The sequence below is a fragment of the Neopelma chrysocephalum genome, unplaced genomic scaffold (genome assembly GCF_003984885.1).
Source record: "Neopelma chrysocephalum unplaced genomic scaffold, ASM398488v2 Primary Assembly neopelma1_61b, whole genome shotgun sequence".
NCBI classification, from domain to species: Eukaryota; Metazoa; Chordata; class Aves; order Passeriformes; family Pipridae; genus Neopelma; species Neopelma chrysocephalum.
The window spans coordinates 14067247-14084688 of NW_020897717.1; the positions used below are offsets into that span (position 1 = coordinate 14067247).

General features: G+C 39.8%; 1 protein-coding gene across 2 annotated transcripts in view; it reads right to left on the minus strand.

The window, feature by feature from the left end:
• Positions 1–84: 84 nt before the first annotated feature.
• The window catches only part of TP53BP2 (tumor protein p53 binding protein 2), a 49331-nt gene continuing 31973 nt past the window's right edge, over positions 85–17442 (minus strand). For both annotated transcript variants that reach the window (XM_027681773.1, XM_027681774.1), the window contains exons 7-18: positions 16856–17037; positions 16321–16485; positions 15667–15904; positions 13858–13986; positions 13359–13495; positions 12090–12579; positions 10936–11717; positions 8915–9052; positions 8176–8309; positions 6974–7140; positions 3644–3843; positions 85–882 (exon numbers count right to left, since the gene is read on the minus strand). In XM_027681773.1, the coding sequence (XP_027537574.1) occupies positions 841–882; positions 3644–3843; positions 6974–7140; positions 8176–8309; positions 8915–9052; positions 10936–11717; positions 12090–12579; positions 13359–13495; positions 13858–13986; positions 15667–15904; positions 16321–16485; positions 16856–17037 (2804 nt within the window). In that variant the 3' untranslated portion in view covers positions 85–840. The remainder of the gene's footprint in view (positions 883–3643; positions 3844–6973; positions 7141–8175; positions 8310–8914; positions 9053–10935; positions 11718–12089; positions 12580–13358; positions 13496–13857; positions 13987–15666; positions 15905–16320; positions 16486–16855; positions 17038–17442) is intronic.

The following is a 17442-nucleotide window of genomic DNA, read 5'->3' on the forward strand; positions in this document are numbered from 1 at the left end:
AGTAGTGTAATGTAAAACAGCACTGCTTTGTACTGGTAACATTTTCACAGGGTCTAATAAAAATTGCCATTAAAATACCCAGAGTTAAAGTTGAAGAGGAGACAAAAGTTTAATGGTATCACAGTGGAGTAAAAACAAGTAAGTTGTCAAGGACTACAGAAAGTTTCTACACTTAGTCTTCAAAGTACAAAATACAATAAATACATGAGACTCTTTGTAAAAAGAGGAATCTAAAACTACATTTTCTGTTACAGCACATAATAGTTTGAATACATAGAACCTCTAAGATGCTACAGCTTTTTTAAAAGTTATTGCTTAATGGATCAGTCAGGTGGGTGTCACTGTTCAGATGCACTTCAGTTTAGCTGCTTTAACAAACATTCTGCTTCCAGCAATAAGCAGTTGGGTGCTGTGCACATACTTGAATTTCTCCCATCTGGAAAAAGCCTTAGGATAAATTTGGACAAAGCCAAGTTTTCTGTTTCACGATGATTCCTTCAATGGTAAATTGAAAAGGTCCTTGTACTTAATACAGAAAAAATGTGAAATTCTCTTCTGCCATGTTTGAAGAAACCCAAGTGGGTACTTGAACATAATGGCTTGCTTCGACCAAAGGCAGCAGAATTTCATTTGCTTGCAAGCATTATTTCATCTTGTACAATGCCCTCATCCATTTGCTAATGCATCAATCCTTCATTTGTTTTCAAAGCACATTCTTCATAGCTTTCAAATTACACTGTCATTGAAATAAGTCTCATGATATTGGAACCAACACAAAATGAATTTTTTTTCATAAGTCATCCATGATTAGTACTTCAAGAATCTGGCTTCTGTACTATTTCATGCCAAGCTTCTTTGTCTAGGTTTAATCCTCGGATACAGCTGAGGGTAAAACAGAAATGAGGTTTAAAATTTTATTGCTTTAAAAGGTTACTTTTTTATAAAGAAAAATAAAGGAACAAAACATTTCTTTTTGGTGCTACAATGCTAATGTAATATGAAGTAGTAAACGCATGGTTATAAAAACATCCAGGTCACTAACAAATATAAATTTAGCATTCTTAGGCAAGCTTAAAAAAAAAAAATACCAGCCATGTCAGTTCGAAAGGAAGGTATTGAACAGCACACAATACGTAACTTTCAGCTCTACCCAGGTGGGTGGGCCAGGAAAAGCACATAGCTCTGTAGGTCAAGAGACTCTAGTGTTCAGTGAACTGTAGGATTGTTCCCTGTTTTACAAAGGGGACTGGAGAGGTAGCAAAATCTGGTTTGCTTTCTCTCTCTCAATGCATATTAACTTCTACATGTGTGTCTTCAGGCAAGTTGGAAACATCTGGCTGCAGAAGGACACGGAACTGTAGGAGGTGTGTTTTACTTAGCAGAGAGTATGTGGCCAGTGCGATTAATTTAACTGCCCAGCCATAAATTGGTACCTGCCACCCTGTGGCCCTTGAGCCATGTGCTGTTCACACATTCTGGCCACACACACAAGGGTACAGGGTGACAACTGATGGTGCCAAGATGCTTGGGAAGCTCTTGGCTCCCACTTGCAAGGGCTTTGGGAACAACTACTGTTCTGAAAAGCATGGCTACTGGCATATGAAAAATAGAGGGACACACTTCATACAATTAGGGGAAATGAATTCTCTGTGTTCTAAATGGCAATGCATGTCTACATTGTATCTTGGGTTTTTCAGTTCTCCTTAAAGGTGCTCTCTTATCCCTTCAACCAGACCCTGGTTTCTTCTTTTTTCATAGTCAACTAATCATTAAGAGACAGCCAACAACTCTACCCACAAGGTCTGTCTCAGCCTGCTATGATTTCACCACTAGCAGACATGAAATTAGTCAGTTCTCATCACACCTGACAGTGTTCAAAAGATTTCGTTTGCCAATATTATCTTGCCAGCTTAGGGAGCTAGGGCATCAGCGGGAAGGGTAGAGTACTGATGCAGATAATTTAATCCTTGTTTTCATTCAGTACACCTAACTGCAAAAGGATAAATCAACCATGATAAAAATACAAGTTAAGAATATATTAAACTACCAAACATTTTCCTCTGTGCTGAACATCATAGCCTGGATTTCAGCTGCTATATTAAGAGTACAGTAATTGCTTTTGAGAATAACCACAGAATATTTCAGTGGAAGTACTAGAACAACTGAACAGACACAAGAGTGTAACAGTTAATGCTGTGCTTGGGTAGTTTTCCCCCAAGATTCTGTTTGGATTGTGTTGTGCTTACAAGGACAAGTTGTGATTGCTAGATTAAGCTGTTTTGCCCTGGGCTTTTGGGTTTTTTTACAGAAGCACAGATGCTCCTTGTGTTCTTACACACCTGTGCTCAGCTGAGTGCACAAGCTTATGAACAAGTAGCACGTGCACAATTCACACTGCGGCAGGCAAAAAATAAAAAAGCTGCTATTGTAACCTTACTGTGCAGGGCTGATGGCTGCTCTGAATTTAGAAATGTTTACTTTGGAGAGGAAAACACGGAGCAGAAGTACTACATTAGGGAGAATTTTACAGTAGATTGTGGGTAGGCCTGACCTGAAAGTGATACAGAAATGAAAACTGATTTTGCATTAGATGCAGTTGCTCTGCGAAATCTAACCAGTTTAAGAGGAAGGATTATCTGCATGAGGAAGGAGGTTCAGCCTCTTTCAAGCATCATAAATCAATCAGCTAAAATTCAGAGTGGTTAATCTTGGAGAACCTTTTATCTCCAGCAGCAGGGCAACTGGATATGTAGAAAAAAGCTTAATGGAATTTTTATACATTTGTCCATCTGCCAGGGTTTTCTAGCAACTCAGTCATGAGGAGAAATATGAGGACATAATTGAAAATATCTTACTTGTACACAGTTGTTTTTAATAAGAGGTCAGTACAGAAGGTGATGAGAAAAGGAGAGGCCATTCATTTAAATATTATTGTTAAATATTACTTAAAAAGCATGGGAGAAAACAAAAACCTGCCTTTACTTGGCAATGTAATTTCTTTTTCAATGCTGGGAGAAAAGATAACCTAGAATTTTGCAGTGTTTATATCTGTGAAACATCCTCAGATCACAAGGTGCACTGTGTATACCCAGACAGGGAAAGACTCATGAGTCACTCTTCATGCAAGCCTCAATTCTTAAGGCCTTTTGTGTCAGTACAACACTTTTTGAAAGAAGGGAAAACCAGTTCACAAAGAATCATAGAATATCCTGAGTTGGAAGGGACCCATGAGGATCATTGAGTCCAACTCCTGGCCCTTTATGGGACAGCCCCAAAAATCACACCATGTGCCTGAGAATATGCTCAACAAACCTTTATGCACACATCATGTTTGCATAAAAGGGTTTTTTTCTCTAAGATGGTGAGACAAGGTTAGTACGAGAGCCTGCTGTGTACAGCAGGGTGATGACATATGTTGTTCTTTTATGCACTCATCAATATAATCTGTGTTAGGTATCTTAAACAGAGGGTGTTAACCTATTCTGTTCCCCACGTGAATACACGGAGAATGTAAACTCCTTCCTCTTGACTTTTAAAATGGCACCTCACCTAGATGCAAGAGATATGACGAGTACACAGTGCTTTTGTATACTCCACATATTGGGGTGGGGTCTTTTTGACTCTGGAAGTACCAAGGACTCACCCCTAGCAGGTTGCGGGGAACGTAGCCTTCCTTGTCGTTCAGCCGTGCCCACCACCACTCGATTTCATCTTCATCTTCCCGGCGCAGGATCGTCATGCAGTCTCCTTCTTTCATCGAGAGCTCGTCATCGTTCTGAGCCTCATAATCCCAGAGTCCATAAATCACTCCTTTGTTCATTATACCCATTTTCTCCTGCACTCCTGCAACATTGAAAATACAGAGCAGCTAAATTAAAAAAATAAATAAATAAAAAAGAAAAGAAAAAAGACAACAGGTGGAAAGACTGCTTTACTCTTACTGGAGAGCAGTCCAGGAAAAAAATAAAAAAACAATCCAACATCAATTCCTATCACACTTGGCATCTTGTTGCCATCAGCTTACTCAAAGCCAGTCCTGGAAGAGGTGACATTGTGGAGTTAGTCCTTACACACAGCAGACAGAATCCTTCCTTGCATGTGTTCAAAAAATACGAGGTAAATGGGGAGAGCAGCATTGACTGACAAAAGGTTATGGTTTTGTGTTCGCACTTTCTAGACCTAAGTGATGAGCAAAAAAAATATTTGTTTGTACTCTTAGTTCATCAGTAATCTTTTTGTCATTTTGATGCTTGTGGTGTCATTTGCCACTTGTGTCACTTTATTTCAGAACCTTAAGACAAGATGCATCTCAGACCTGTACCTGAAAGATTTGTCTGCTACCCTCCAGCTGCTTTTGGTTAACTCAAACACTTCTCAGCAGTTCTTAGTTTCTGACACTACTTTGTTTTTTTTTTTTTAAACACTGACTTCAGAAACACAATTCTCTTAAATTGCTTCTAGACAGACCAAGGTGTCTTGGAGTACGCACATGTCCTGCAGATGTTATTTAAAACTAGCTCATTTTACAGCTGTAGCCAAAAATGAGATACTATTCTTTCTGAACAGATTCCTCAGCCTCTAAGCAGCAAACTGGAAAAGGTATCTTAATTGTTACACAAATGTGCTCTTATGTAATTATTTTATTTTAAAATACTGAATCCGACTGGGGTTTTTTGTTTGGCTTTGGTATTTCCAGGAGCAAAGAGTACTGCACACTGTGTAAAAACAACTTGTCATTTCCCTTTTCATCACTTACCTATTACAACCTATTGTACAGGATTTTTAGCTACATCTGCTAAAGGAAGCATCTGCTCAAATCAAGTTCTTTATTTCTGCATACCAGATCATCACATAAAATTAAAATTACTTCCACTGCATGATAAGCTCTGCCCAGAGAAACTCTTCTTTTGCTTTGCATTTGGTATAATTACAGGTTTGGCTAAAGTTGTGCTCTGCACCCACGTGGAAGGTAAGACTGAGCATTAAACATCAAAGCAGACAAACACAAGAGTCAAACAGAAGAGTCACTCAATGGATCTGGTCTCCTAAGGAGGTATTAAGGGTCACAGAAGGGTAGCAGGGCAAACATGTTCTTAAGAGACAGCACAGGCATTACATCTTAGAAAGTGAAAAATTGCATACTTAAGCAGCATCAGACTTGTCATTTAATCAACACTGAAGGATTAATGGTTTTATTTAAACCTACCTGCACTTGATGTTATTCAGTATTGGGCATAATTTACAACAAAAAGGGATTAGGTGGATTAATGAATTACAGCAAGGTTTCTCACTTTACAAATGAGTTTAGAGGGCCAGGTTTTAATGTTGTATCTGTTCTGGAAACAGACAGATACACATTCCCAAACTTCTTTTACAGCAAGAAACAGATTTAGCTAGTGAATGAATTTCTTACTATAAGTACAGGCAACCAGAACCAGTCTTAGCAATAAGATTAATTCCTAATGGAACAATATGGAACTTTGACAGCTGAACAACCAATATATCAAGAGATACCCTATTTTCAGTGGTTTCAATTTGGAAAAAACTGGCAATAGGCCCAAGCCTTACAGTCCTTTCATGACCCATTGAACAGTATCTCATAACACACACAAAAAATCCCAAACCCAACAAAAAACAGAGTATCAAGTGAGACCACCAGATGGTAGGCCCAGGAAGAAAAAACACAAACAGAAAGAATGCATTTCTTCATGCTGTATCTAATGAAGCCATGGACTTTCTTTCCACAAGAAGATGTGGATTGTTTACCTGAATTTAAGAATTAAACAATTCCTGAAAGAACTCCCTCAAGAGCTGTTCACCACAAAGATATCATCTCTTAATTCATATCAGAGTTAATGCCAGTACAAAATATTGGACAAGTATTATTAATTTTTTATCTAGTTCTACAATCTTCCTTGGATATTTGCTCTTGATGATCACCCTTAGAGAGTCTGAATACAAAACTAAATGGAATTTTGCTTCACCCACAGACTTTGATGCTAGTTAAAAAGGCTTCCTCCCTTCATAGTGAAAACTATATATTTGGCACTGAGAGATAGTTTTCAAGCTTAGTGAGGACAGCTGGACAGACTGTTTTGAAATATGCTGGCTGAGCAGCTTACAGAAACTTAAATCTCGCTTGTTCCACAAAACCAGAGAGGCAGTATTACAGCTTTTTATGCTGTGTTACACATTGCTGTTACACTAACATCTTACAGAGAGATGACACACCAGCTGGTAGGTGCCTACGGGACAAGAACAACATACAAAAACAGAGAAAAGTAATTTAAAACCCCATTACACACAAAACACGCAGTAAAGTAATTTAAAACCTCATTGACTAATACTCATCACACCCTAGGGGGAATTCATTCTCTCCATTAAAAGATAGTATCTCTGTAGTCTTATTATTTTAATAAAATCTAAATTTAATATGGGATTTCTTTTTAAATGCACATGAAGAAAACAAGCCAGAAAGCTGAAGTCAAATTCAGTGCTTACTGATCTCCATCAGGGCAGAAACTTGGCAATACCTTTCCTGGTTCTAAAGTGCACATTAGGAAATACTCCTCATTCAAAGACACTAGGTACCAGGTATGAACTGCCTACTGAAGTATCTGTATACTATATATACACCTTCGTTTTTATGTAAAAGAAGTACTTATAAGATAAGATTCACCTGACTGCCACCTCGCACCAGTGTATCTGTCAATGCACATGCTTAACTCAAAGTTTTTCATGTAGGGAAACCTTTTGTTACTCAGATCTCCTCCATAGGTTGGATGTTATGAAGTTAGTCTCGATGGAACTTGTTCTGTGACAGCAAGCTGGCTAAAACCTCTCTCCTTCCAAGAGGAACCTGAAGCATGGGCACACAACCCAAGTGTGCAACTTACCCCTCCTCATGCAAAAATGTACTGAAAAGTGCCAGGTGAGCCCCTAGCACTTGCCAAAACTCAGTGATGGCACCTACCATATAAGAACTGGGAGCACTGTGTGTAGCCTTCCTCCATCTCCTCACACTTGTCCGCAGCCGTCTGCATGTCACTGTAGGTCATGGCAAACACAGCCGCACCCGACTCCACCAGGAACTTGCACACCTGCACGTTATTGCAGGAGGCTGCACAGTGCAATGGGGTCCTGCAAGGCAAGAAGAAAAGATGACACTTGGTTTATACTGCTCATGGCAGCACTGAGAGACCCCTGGGAGCAAACTGCGTTCACGTGTGACCTCCAGCAATCAGTAATGCAGCACTGAGGGCTTCCCACCAAAGCACTTAACCCAGGATGTCAAGAGCAATTGCTTTTCACAGATAACAGCAGCCATTGAGAGCTGCTTGAGCCCTAAAGCTAGTTTTCCATACAGATCTCTAGTTATGCTACCTTTTATAATCCATTAACATTCTAAGAACATTCATTAAGGCAATAACAATTAAAAAATTAATCAATATTAAAAAACCCACTCAGAAATCTTCCTGACATCACGCCTCTTACAATCTAGAAAATTACCTCAAGATTTGACTTTGTGCAGGTAATGGGGATAACCACTAAGGCTGAATAAAGATGTTTGTTGTCCCTCAGTCTTAGGCCTCAGACACTTCTGTTATATGCAGAAATAATAGTAAAATCACTGCCTCCTGCAGCAGCCTTTTGTAAAAAATCTCCTCAGCTACCTGTGAGAAGGATTTGTAGCCCATTATGAGTTGCAAGCCTAGTTTGCAGGCTGTAGTTTTCCACTTTGTTTTGTTTTTAAGTTGTCTGGGTATTGGACAAAGAACTGAGAAGAGTTTGCAGGGTTAGATACTGCCCAGAGCACATATAAGTTATGGGCTATCTCACAAGAGAGGACCATTGGGAATTTCAGCATAAGGCTCATTATGCCTAAGCTGCCTTAAGTATCTCAAACACAGCAGTTTCCTAACAACTGTATCCACCCTACCAGGCCTCAGACACAGTTTTTTCATATACGGTATATCAGTATAAATGTCCCTATTTTCCTCTCTGCACAGTCTCATGTGATGCCCCACAGAGAACTGCTGTTGCTCTGCTGTGGAGAAGTCATTGCCAGCTCCATAGGAGCAAAATGAGGGATATTCTGAGGGACCTGCAGCAGCCCCCAAGCCATGGCTGTCTTGTGGAGAGCATCTTCAAGGAGCCACTCAAAGAACTCATTACCATCCATCGCTATCTGCAGCATTCACGTTCACCCCAAACTGCACCAGGAACTTCACGATTTCCGTGTGCCCAGCGCACACAGCGTTGTGCAGCGCAGTAATCCCTTCATCATTGGGCATGCTAGGATCTTCAACCTGCTCAGACAGAAAGGAACCATTCACATTCTAGTGCAACTCACTAGAATAAACATCTCTTCACATATAAAAGTGAGTTGTCCTATTCTGAAATACGAATTGGAGACATTTCTAGGAAGGACATAAGCAATAGCCAGAAGACCACAACAACTGCCAGTTTTGCAATAAGACTCACATATAAGTTTGCAGTGTCCTTTTAACAGTGAAAACCTAGAGTGGTTCAGAGAAACAGGATCTTGATAACTTAGAAAAAGTACTTTTAACAGATTTCTGATATTTGCCCAATTAACTGTGAGCAAAGTTCATGTGGATTTTGCTTATCAAATTATCTAATAACATACCACATGGGGATGAAACACTACATAAGAAATGAGAAAAAAGTTGCCCTGCAAATTTATAGTCTTGATGCTAAATGCCCACTGTGGATTTAACACACTTAATGTCAGCCTCCAGGTACGATCACTTATGACCTATTAGGACTTATGTCCTCAAGGACAGATCTAGGTTGTGCACTATTCTTTTAGCTTCCCCAGTCCAGGAAAGCTGCAACTTCCTAGTTTTGAACCAAGATTGCTATTCCTTGTCTTGCAAGTTAGCATTTGTACCTCATAAATTATTCTCTGCACAAGGTCAAACTCCCCCTCCAAAGATGAATCCAGAAGCAATGCAAGGGGATTGAATTTCACTCTCATTCCATGCCCAATTCTCTCAGAGCCAGTCTTACGCAAGTTCGTCCTCTTCCCCTGCGAAAAGGTAACAAGTTATAGGCATTTTTTTCCTGGGAAAAACAAGAATACAAAACTGCTTATTTGGGAATGACAGCAGAAATTATCAACTAAAGCACTGTTTAATATGAAATTTATACTGTTTTCTACCAATTCTCTGATACATTATGAATATATCAGGTTAGACATGCTAAAAAAAGACCTCTGCCTTTATCTCCAGACACGGTCACTGTTCAACTTTAATACAGAAGTCACCTTGATCAAACATTAACAAAATAAGAAAACTCCCAAATTCCTGAACATCAGGGAAAAATGCCTCCTTTTTTCTTTTTTTGTTTATACAATTTTAGCATCAACTCTCACAGCTGTTACACAAACCAAGCAGCACACTCCATGAAGTACTTTAGGTACTGATGTTAAGTTCCTAACGTTTTTGTAAGTTCAGTAGAGGTTAGCAGAAAAAAAACTGTTACGGAAAGTGGTTTTCCAAAGAATATAGAACCAAGTGCAGAAATGGTTTAGATGCTCCCATTGATACTGGTAACCAAGCATTTCTATAGCTGAGTCTGTACGCTTTCCTTCAGAGAACATGCACCCAGCATTAGCTCAGCGCTCGCCCCAGCTGGCTGTGCAGCAGCAATAAACACTATTCATGAGGGTATGTAAATTTCTGACAGATGTCCAGGCAAAGATGAATAGAAATTACTCACATTTTGCAAGAGCAAACACGTGAAGATAAGAGATATAAGAAGAGATTCCCAGAAAATACTCTTCTGCCTGTTGATTTATACATAATATCAAAAGTATGGGCTTTTTAAAGAAACAGCCTGTCAGCACAACCCAAGTATTTAAATATGAAATCAAGAAGTTGGGCCGGTTTCTTCTCATCATTGCAGAATTATTATAAAGCCAACCAGAAATGAGTTCTCACAATTTAGGAAATCCTACCACTCAAGTTTCCTTGTAAAAGGGAACAAGAACAAAATCTTTAAAGCATGGAAACATGCCATGTCTATCCTATGCAGAAATCACAAGGTTAAAAAGCACATTTAAAGCTTTTAACTGCCCTGCACTGAAGATATAGTGGAAAAAACCACTTCCATGCATCAAGTTATTAAAATTGTATTCGTGATAGGTTTTTAAAGAGTCTTTGAAAAACCAAAAACATAAAACATTTCTGTTATACAGCACCAAGATAACATCACACCACACACAGAGAAAGAAATTTCCAAAATAAACAAGACAGTAAAAGTGCTGCCCACCCTTAGCCCCAAGAGACTCCATTTTGATGCAACTTGAGAAAAGACTGATGTTAAATTAGATTCCAAAGAAATTCAGAAAGCATTCATTAGAAGAAATGCAAACAGTTGATGTCTACAAATGAGTTTTCAAAGCAAAAACAAAAGAGGTTGGTTTCTCCATATTTTTCAAGCAAGGCACTTTTCAGATAAACAAATGCAATCCAGGATTAAGATAATTAGTTTCCAGCTCTTAGAAATAGTGGGAAATGCCTGTAAAATCTGTATCTGTACCTCAAGAAAAAAAATCAACTTTAATTCCTCTTAAAAATGAAGTAAAAATTGGATGTAGTAGGCAGATTTCTATAAGGAATATTCTTTACAGCTCTGAAGGATTCTACTATTTGTATATCAGATTCCATTTGAAACTTTTCATTATGTCATTAATTCTAGAGACAACAGAGGCTTTTCATTATTTGCATTCACTCTGGAGATAAGACCATCACACAAATAGAAGAGATACCCACAGAGAGACTTCTAGACCATTTGAGTGACTTTGTCCCATATCTGCTTAAGCTCTACAACACAATGCACAGAGTTTATTGCAGAGTTTGAAATGACTTACTGACAGGGCACCCAAGTTATAAGCTAATTAATACTTACAGGAGGCAAGGAAAACTGTCCAGTAACTTCAGGAGGCCTCATATTGAATGAGTCCTCTCCCAAACTCTCTGGTTCCCCTGATGGATAGGGAGGTGGTGGGTATGGAGGATATTCTTCCATGTATACCTCCAGTGGCAGTGGAGCTTCTAGGCTTGGTTCTTCTGTTTTCGGCTGAGTGAGTTCATCACTGTCTGATACAGCCTCAGGTACAGGGTCCAAAGGCACGGAGGGAAGAACAGCTTCACTCTGATCTGATGGTGTGTTTTCTGTTTCCTCAGCAATAGCTGGTTCTGGCATAGAAGCAGATGTTTCTTTTTCTGTTTCTGTGCTTAGATAAGGATTTGGGATTTCTGCTGGGCTTTCAGGACTGGCAGCTGATGCCGTCTGTTTGGAGGGATGTGATGGAGCTGAGATAGTCTCCATTGCAGCCAGAGTGGTCCTCTGATACAACAGTTTCTGAATGTTGGGGCCATTAGGTCCCTCTGGCTCAGTAATAGAGCTACGTTTCTTCAGTGGCCTGGGTGCGTTGGACAGCTTTTTCCGTAGTGCTTCCAGATCGGCATCACTCTGGTTGCGGTATGGATTGGATAAGAAAGGCAGCAATTTGGTCGGGCTAAGAGGACGGGGAATTCGCTCTGGTTCGTGATTCTCATGAGCAGAGGCTGTTGTTTCCATCTCAGGCTCCGGGCTGCCTGGTTTGCCTTGGAGGTTTGAGTAGACATTCTCCGTCTGCGGTAGTTGATTCTGTACACCAGCTCCTGCCATCACAGGCTTGCCATACACTGTGTAGCAGTTCAGAGAGGGGTAGGGGGGAAAAAAACAAGTTTGAATGTTTTATCAGCAAGAAAAGAACAAAGAAAAAAGGTGAATCAGGTTGTGTATTCTTTATGTAGGGCAAAGAAGCAAAATAATACAATCAACTGAACAGAACTAATCTGGCAACCAGGTTTACCATTAGTTATCTTGCAAATGCAAGGCAGACAATTTACACCTTTTGTTAACACTCACATACAGCACGGAAGACCCACTTAAGATTCTTACAGCAGCACTCACCCGCTTAATTCCCCTGAGGAATAGCTTTACACCCACAGACGAGGTGGAAAGTACATGTATCTGAGGTTTATCAGAAGAGAGGTAGAGAGCCACATGCTTACCGCTTGGGAAGTGCGGTCCTCTGGTCTGCGCCCTTGTCAGAGCACTCTGCACTGCCTGCTGGAAGTTCTTCCCAGGAGTCTGCTGTTGTGTGTACATGCTATAAATTGAACTTGCAGCCACAGTTTGAGGCTTTCGAAATGGTGGCTGTGAAGTCTCTTTGGCCGGCTGAGGAGTAAAAGGCCTCACAGCTGCTGCTGGCGGACTCTCCTGTTTGGAGGAAGGAAGAATTTGTTCCTGGCTAGAGGAAGAACCTGCAGGAGGTACTGAAATTCTTTGCTGTATCTGCTGAGAAGGATGGGAAGACTGCTGTGTCACTGGTTTTTGCTTGTTCCCCATAGCTACAATAGTCAAAGGCAGCTTCTGCAGGTTTCCATCCAGCTTTGGATCAGAAGGTTGCAAATGACTGGTTTGACCAAAGTAAGGCAAGTTTATCTGTTTTGGTTTAGTGGGGACAGGTGGTGGCACCTTTGTTACATTTTTATTGGTTGTCTGAAAGACAAAAAAATTTCATTAAATAAAACAGTAAAACAGTTCACAATTCTGGTGTGAAGGATCAAAGAGCCTCCAAGAAGAACACAGTATCTAGTATTTCTACTGTTGCTGTAATACTGTTTACAACATCACTGGAAACACGAAGAGATTGCTTGAAACATTTTATCATCATTGTTGTTTATATAATAGTTTGAACCCATTCTCTTGAATTCTTTCTGTGACAGCTATGTTTAAAACACTAAGCTATGGCAGGGCACAGTATTTTCTCTCTAGAGATATCAGAGACACTTAGTAGCATCTGTAGGCAAGAGGTTGTTTTCCAACAAAGTACTTGTCATCCCCCAGCTCTTCTCCCCTACCTCATCAAATCGTGCTCTTGTGCCAAAATTTAAGTGGGAAGTCTTGCTGTAATCAAACATTTGAAGGACACTGTTGCATTAAACAGTGAAACAAGTGTGTAAACGATTTTAAAAAACCCATGCAAATGCTTCTGCACATCCATTCTTTGGGGGGAAAAAAATACACACATACACCCTAGTACAAGTAATACAGCCATTTTTATCTATTAAGCCAAAATGTGAAATTCCATCACAGTGACTGTAGAGAATGATTTTTGAGTTACCAACTGCCACTAAAAGCCTAAAAGAAAGACTTTTTTCTTTAGAAGCAGTCTTTTAAAAGATGAAAAGATGACCTAAGTACTTTTGAGAGAGCTTTCTGACAGCAATGTTTGAAAAGCTGTGTAATCCCTGTTGAATGGAAAGTTTCCTACATACCTGTGCTTCTCGCAGGAGATCTTCACTGCTCTGGTTCTTCCTCAGAGTGCCGAGCCCGGCAGACTGGTCCACAGAATCAAACATTGAGAACGGACGCACTTTCTTCTCTTTGTCTCGTAAAAAGGTTTCTCCTTCAGCTGGTAGAGAGAAGACAACTTTCAAAAGTCATCTTTGCAATATTCACCACAGTGTACACAAGGGATGTTTTCTGCATCCATCCTTCCCCTGCACTAAGAACCCCGTGGCCTGCCAAATGCTGTATCACGCAAATTGAACAGGACCATGTAGGGAAGGCATTAGTATCTACTTCACCTGAAGTGAGTGGTGGGTTTGGTTTCTTTTTAAAATCCCTGCAACACCATATTAAGGACTACATGGCAATATGGGTTTTTTGTGCTTTCAAATGGGTTCTCGGTATTTACTGAAGCATTTGGAAGAGGCAGATATCGTCAACTAGATTCTCCATATTTTAAGATTAGCCAAGCACATAAGAACATACCTTGTCCTTCACTAGTCACAATTCCTTTTCCTGAAGTCAAGGCTGATCCTTGACTAATATGATTGTCTGCATTTGAACTACTCCAGTCAGGGGTAGACAAGGAAGGTTTTGCACTGGGGACCACAGAAACTAGGAGAGAACAAGAGGAACAGATTAAGCTAAAATAGTAGTTTTTATTGACTTATTTATTATAGGTAGGTGGGCTTTTTTAAGAGTCAGGTCTAGACAGTATGCCAGTATCCCATAACTGCTATAAATCCTGTCACTATAGATTTTCATTTGTTTGTTTTAAAAAGAGAATGCAAACCAAGTTCAGAAACAACTATCAGAGCAGCAGCAAAACTATTGTCCTAGAACACACCTGCATCTAGAGCATTCAAAAAAGAAGCTTCTCTAGATTGCCTTCTTTCCAGTTGGTAGGAAACTTTCTGTGAATATTTGCAGTAAGTTAAAAGTGACACGGTGGTTAAGGAAGTATGAAAAACACATAACATGCAAAGAAAAACATGATGCTTTAAAGCACAGACAGGCCCTGTCAGTGACATCAAAAAGTCAGTAGAAAAATCATCTGTGTGTTCATTGCAGAGGTACTGCAATAAAGCCGATCTTTACATTCACTGGACTAGACATACAGCTCTGCAAAAATCACTAAGGAGATGTTTCAACTTGCTATTAAATAGTCCAAATTCTCTCTACTAAATTCTAAATAATGTAATACAATAAGTAATGTTAAATTCAAACAGTAAAGATAAGCAGCAGCATAAAAGTTCCATTCTGACAAAGTACCAAAAACTCTAAGAATGCAGTCATTTTTTCTAAATGCTAAAAATAAGAAGTGATGCTTCAGTTCAAATAGCTCACCACCACACATTCATCTAGAAAAAATTCTGTATGATCTAGAGCTAAAATTCCACTCCAGTTGTTTTAGGATCAGCAAACCAGATAAAATTAAACAATCCTCCATTCTCCAATACAGCAAGAGACACCCGTACTGCTTTTGTGCAATGGCTACTTTAATAATACCTGCCAAAACTGGAGATGGAGAGAGGAAGAAAAAAACAAACCAGAACTATTTTAAAAGCTCAGTCTATTTTTTCCTTTTCAGAAAATCAGAGTTTCTCTTCTCTCCCAGGTGAAAAGTGAGCCTTCTCTCAAGATAGCACAGAAGAGATATTTGCAACTCTAGTTTCTCCACACTTCTCTCATGGAACTGAACTGTCTCATCGGAGAAACCCACAGAGAGAAACCAAGCAAATCTCCATTAACTCTCCAAGTAGGAGAGGCCAAGCCTCACATCATCAGCAAGTCAATAACTTTATTGCTATTTCTGTGCTACAATCAACTGCCTGCTTTGTAATATTTCTTGTAATGCTGGTTAATCCTTTACATGTGTCATTTCCAAAATGCATGATCAAAAACTTGGCTTTACTAGTTTTTAAATCCAAGAACCAGGTTGTTATAGGTATGTCCTAAAACTGCCTCTAGAAACTGAAACACACACTGGTGTATAGTTTTTAGGAGAACTTCCAAATAAATAAAAAAATAATTAGTTTACAGAAAAATCCTCCTACATTCCACAGTGTAGAACAAATCAAATTGCTCACTAAGAGAATTACTTCATTATAACACTAAATCGTATATCTTCAGTGCTTACAAAATGTATTCACTGGTGCAAAAAAAAAAAAAATTGCAAATAGTGAGACTGACATCTCAAATAACACTTTGCTTTAAAAAAAACAAACACCAAAACAGAGCTGCTAGGTAAAACAAAACATGTCTGGATAAGAACTATTAATCATAAGCCATTACCTGCAGGAGCTTTAGCCTGTGAACTGTTCCCAGCTCTCATGTTGGGCAGAGTTTGTGTTTTTAGTGGACCATCAGGTACCTGCAAAGCTTGCGTCCCATCTGAAAATGCTGGTTTCACCAAAAGTTCGGGTCTGGAAGCAATACGTGGCATAGTAGAGGACTGGATATAAGGACCTACTGCTGCCACTCGACTTGGAGCAGAAGACACTGGCTGGGGCAAATTCCCATCTGAAGAAACCTTTGGGAAAATAAAAGAAGAAAATGTAAAGAATTTTATGCTGCAGTATCCATACATCAGAGCTTGAAACAAAAGTCAAAAAGGATAAAACAAGCAGCAAATGATACTCCAATATTAAAAATGCTTTTTTGAAAAAGCTTTAAGAACTATAAACCTGAGGTAGTAATGCCAAAAAAAAAAAAAATCAAAAAAAAAAATCCATGACAGCATAAGATGATTTCTTGTCTGTAAAGAGTAAGTAGGTTAACACTAATGTACCATGAAAAGGACTTTAATAATACAAGACTTCCTTTACATATGGATAAAGATGACAAGCCTAGCGTCTGAACAGCTTTCCCCACAAGCAAGTTTTTACTTCAGACTGTAGAGGCAACAAATAAAATTAATGGTTTTGTTATTACATATCCCACACTTACTGGTACATTCTCTTTCTGTTGCAGAGCTGCCTTTTTCTTCCACAGACGCTCTCGCAGCTCATTAACACGCTTATCCATGACTGCCACCTCCAAGTTGCGCTTGTTCAAACACTCCCTCTGTTGCTGCAGCTTGGCATTCTGCTCCTGGTTCAGTTTGTTCCTCAACTGAATAAATTCACAAAGCAGTGGGGGAGGAGGAGAAAACAACAAAAATAAAAACAAGTTAACTTTCAGGATAGGGGACAGGAATCTGTTACAAAGAGAAAAGCCTTTTAAAAAGTCAAGTCATGTTTTCTCTCCAGAGAAAACGTTGGTTAGTCTCCAAAATTGCAGAAAGGAAAGGTATATACACAGTGTGCTCCTTCCTCTCTTTACGCTGAACTCAGCACAACTAATCCTCCATCCTCAGCACTCAGCCACACGCAGGTCTGTCAGGAACAGGAGCAATAGGATTTCTTTCCAATATGGTAAGAAACAACCCAACCAAACTTTTAAGCCCTTAAGAATTGTGGGTCACAAGCTGGCTTTCCATTACCTGCAGCTCCTTGTACAGGCGGTCGAGCTCAGCTACAGCCGACTGGTTGTCGTGGTAACCATCAATTCGGCCGTTCTTCAGCATCTCCAGTTGCCTGGTGAGCTCCTCCACTTTTGACACGGCCAGCACCAGCTCGCGCTGCTTTTGCTGGAACAGGCTGTTCATCTGTTCAATCTCCTCCACTGGAAAGAACGAGGGAGCACAATAGCTGCCCTGAGAAACAGCCGAGCGTGGGCCGCTTCCAAGGCAGCGGTTAAGGGGACAGAGAGCGCCCTGCCGGCCTCCAGAGCAGGGCTGCACAGAGCCAAACCAGCCCTTCCTCCGAGCATTTGCAAAAGAAAACTCACTGGCATGATTATGTAAATTTGGTCTACTTAGAGCACTGATGGGGAGGAAAAAAGAACACTTCTTTTACTTTCTGAAGTATGGAAACAAACAAAACCGCAATCCCAGACTGAATTAATCTGTAGAAGCCTAAATTCACTGAATGCTGAATTCAGCAGGAAGACACTCACTCAGCCACAAGGCATATGAAGACACTCACTCAACCACAAGGCATATGAAGACACTCACTCAACCACAAGGCA